At 54.7% G+C, this 2,500-nt stretch overlaps 1 protein-coding gene across 1 annotated transcript in view; it reads left to right on the plus strand.

Annotated features, from left to right (window-relative positions):
* Window positions 1-2,500, plus strand: part of LOC123724025 (slit homolog 2 protein-like) — a gene marked incomplete at its 5' end in the record, with an annotated part of 168,906 nt that overhangs the window by 115,529 nt on the left and 50,877 nt on the right. The window contains 1 exon segment of the mRNA XM_045712225.1: window positions 86-252. Within this exon segment, the coding sequence (XP_045568181.1) occupies window positions 86-252 (167 nt within the window).

A 2,500-nucleotide genomic window follows, 5' to 3' on the forward strand; every position in this document is an offset into this window, starting at 1 on the left:
TAACTGACCTCTCCTGTGTATGTTCTCAGGAACCAGCTGGCCAATCCCTTCACCTGTAACTGACCTCTCCTGTGTATGTTCTCAGGAACCTGCTGGCCAATCCCTTCAACTGTAACTGTCACCTGGCATGGCTTGGTGATTGGCTGAGGAGGAAGCGTATCGTCACGGGCAACCCTCGCTGTCAGAACCCTTACTTCCTGAAAGAGATCCCTATACAGGATGTAGCCGGACAGGACTTCACCTGCGACGACGGTAAAAACACACACACACACACACACACACACACACACACACACACACACACACACACACACACACATCAGCCTGGTCACTAGAAAAAGCGTTGGATTTGGGACGTTTGAAAAGGTCCTGAGGACGTGGATATATGCCTTGCTCAAGCGAAAAAACACCCAGGCATCGATGGTCCTGGCTGAGCCCACTGTTTATACCACTACACCACAGGACCATGAGGAGGGAGGGCTGAGCCCACTGTTTATACCACTACACCACAGGACCATGAGGAGGGAGGGCTGAGCCCACTGTTTATACCACTACACCACAGGACCATGAGGAGGGAGGGCTGAGCCCACTGTTTATACCACTACACCACAGGACCATGAGGAGGGAGGGCTGAGCCCACTGTTTATACCACTACACCACAGGACCATGAGGAGGAGGGCTGAGCCCACTGTTTATACCACTACACCACAGGACCATGAGGAGGAGGGCTGAGCCCACTGTTTATACCACTACACCACAGGACCATGAGGAAGGAGGGCTGAGCCCACTGTTTATACCACTACACCACAGGACCATGAGGAGGGAGGGCTGAGCCCACTGTTTATACCACTACACCACAGGACCATGAGGAGGAGGGCTGAGCCCACTGTTTATACCACTACACCACAGGACCATGAGGAGGAGGGCTGAGCCCACTGTTTATACCACTACACCACAGGACCATGAGGAGGAGGGCTGAGCCCACTGTTTATACCACTACACCACAGGACCATGAGGAGGGAGGGCTGAGCCCACTGTTTATACCACTACACCACAGGACCATGAGGAGGGAGGGCCGAGCCCACTGTTTATACCACTACACCACAGGACCATGAGGAGGAGGGCTGAGCCCACTGTTTATACCACTACACCACAGGACCATGAGGAGGAGGGCTGAGCCCACTGTTTATACCACTACACCACAGGACCATGAGGAAGGGGGCTGAGCCCACTGTTTATACCACTACACCACAGGACCATGAGGAGGGAGGGCTGAGCCCACTGTTTATACCACTACACCACAGGACCATGAGGAGGAGGGCTGAGCCCACTGTTTATACCACTACACCACAGGACCATGAGGAGGGAGGGCTGAGCCCACTGTTTATACCACTACACCACAGGACCATGAGGAGGAGGGCTGAGCCCACTGTTTATACCACTACACCACAGGACCATGAGGAGGAGGGCTGAGCCCACTGTTTATACCACTACACCACAGGACCATGAGGAGGGAGGGCTGAGCCCACTGTTTATACCACTACACCACAGGACCATGAGGAAGAGGGCTGAGCCCACTGTTTATACCACTACACCACAGGACCATGAGGAGGAGGCTGAGCCCACTGTTTATAGCACTACACCACAGGACCATGAGGAGGGAGGGCTGAGCCCACTGTTTATACCACTACACCACAGGACCATGAGGAGGAGGGCTGAGCCCACTGTTTATACCACTACACCACAGGACCATGAGGAGGGAGGGCTGAGCCCACTGTTTATACCACTACACCACAGGACCATGAGGAGGAGGGCTGAGCCCACTGTTTATACCACTACACCACAGGACCATGAGGAGGAGGGCTGAGCCCACTGTTTATACCACTACACCACAGGACCATGAGGAGGGAGGGCTGAGCCCACTGTTTATACCACTACACCACAGGACCATGAGGAGGGGAGGGCTGAGCCCGCTGTTTATACCACTACACCACAGGACCATGAGGCAGGAGGGCTGAGCCCACTGTTTATACCACTACACCACAGGACCATGAGGAGGAGGGCTGAGCCCACTGTTTATACCACTACACCACAGGACCATGAGGAGGAGGGCTGAGCCCACTGTTTATACCACTACACCACAGGACCATGAGGAGGAGGGCTGAGCCCACTGTTTATACCACTACACCACAGGACCATGAGGAAGGGGGGCTGAGCCCACTCTTTATACCACTACACCACAGGACCATGAGGAGGAGGGCTGAGCCCACTGTTTATACCACTACACCACAGGACCATGAGGAGGAGGGCTGAGCCCACTGTTTATACCACTACACCACAGGACCATGAGGAGGAGGGCTGAGCCCACTGTTTATACCACTACACCACAGGACCATGAGGAGGAGGGCTGAGCCCACTGTTTATACCACTACACCACAGGACCATGAGGAGGAGGGCTGAGCCCACTGTTTATACCACTACACCACAGGACCATGAGGAG

This window comes from Salmo salar, unplaced genomic scaffold (assembly GCF_905237065.1).
Source record: "Salmo salar unplaced genomic scaffold, Ssal_v3.1, whole genome shotgun sequence".
In the NCBI taxonomy this organism is placed as follows: domain Eukaryota; kingdom Metazoa; phylum Chordata; class Actinopteri; order Salmoniformes; family Salmonidae; genus Salmo; species Salmo salar.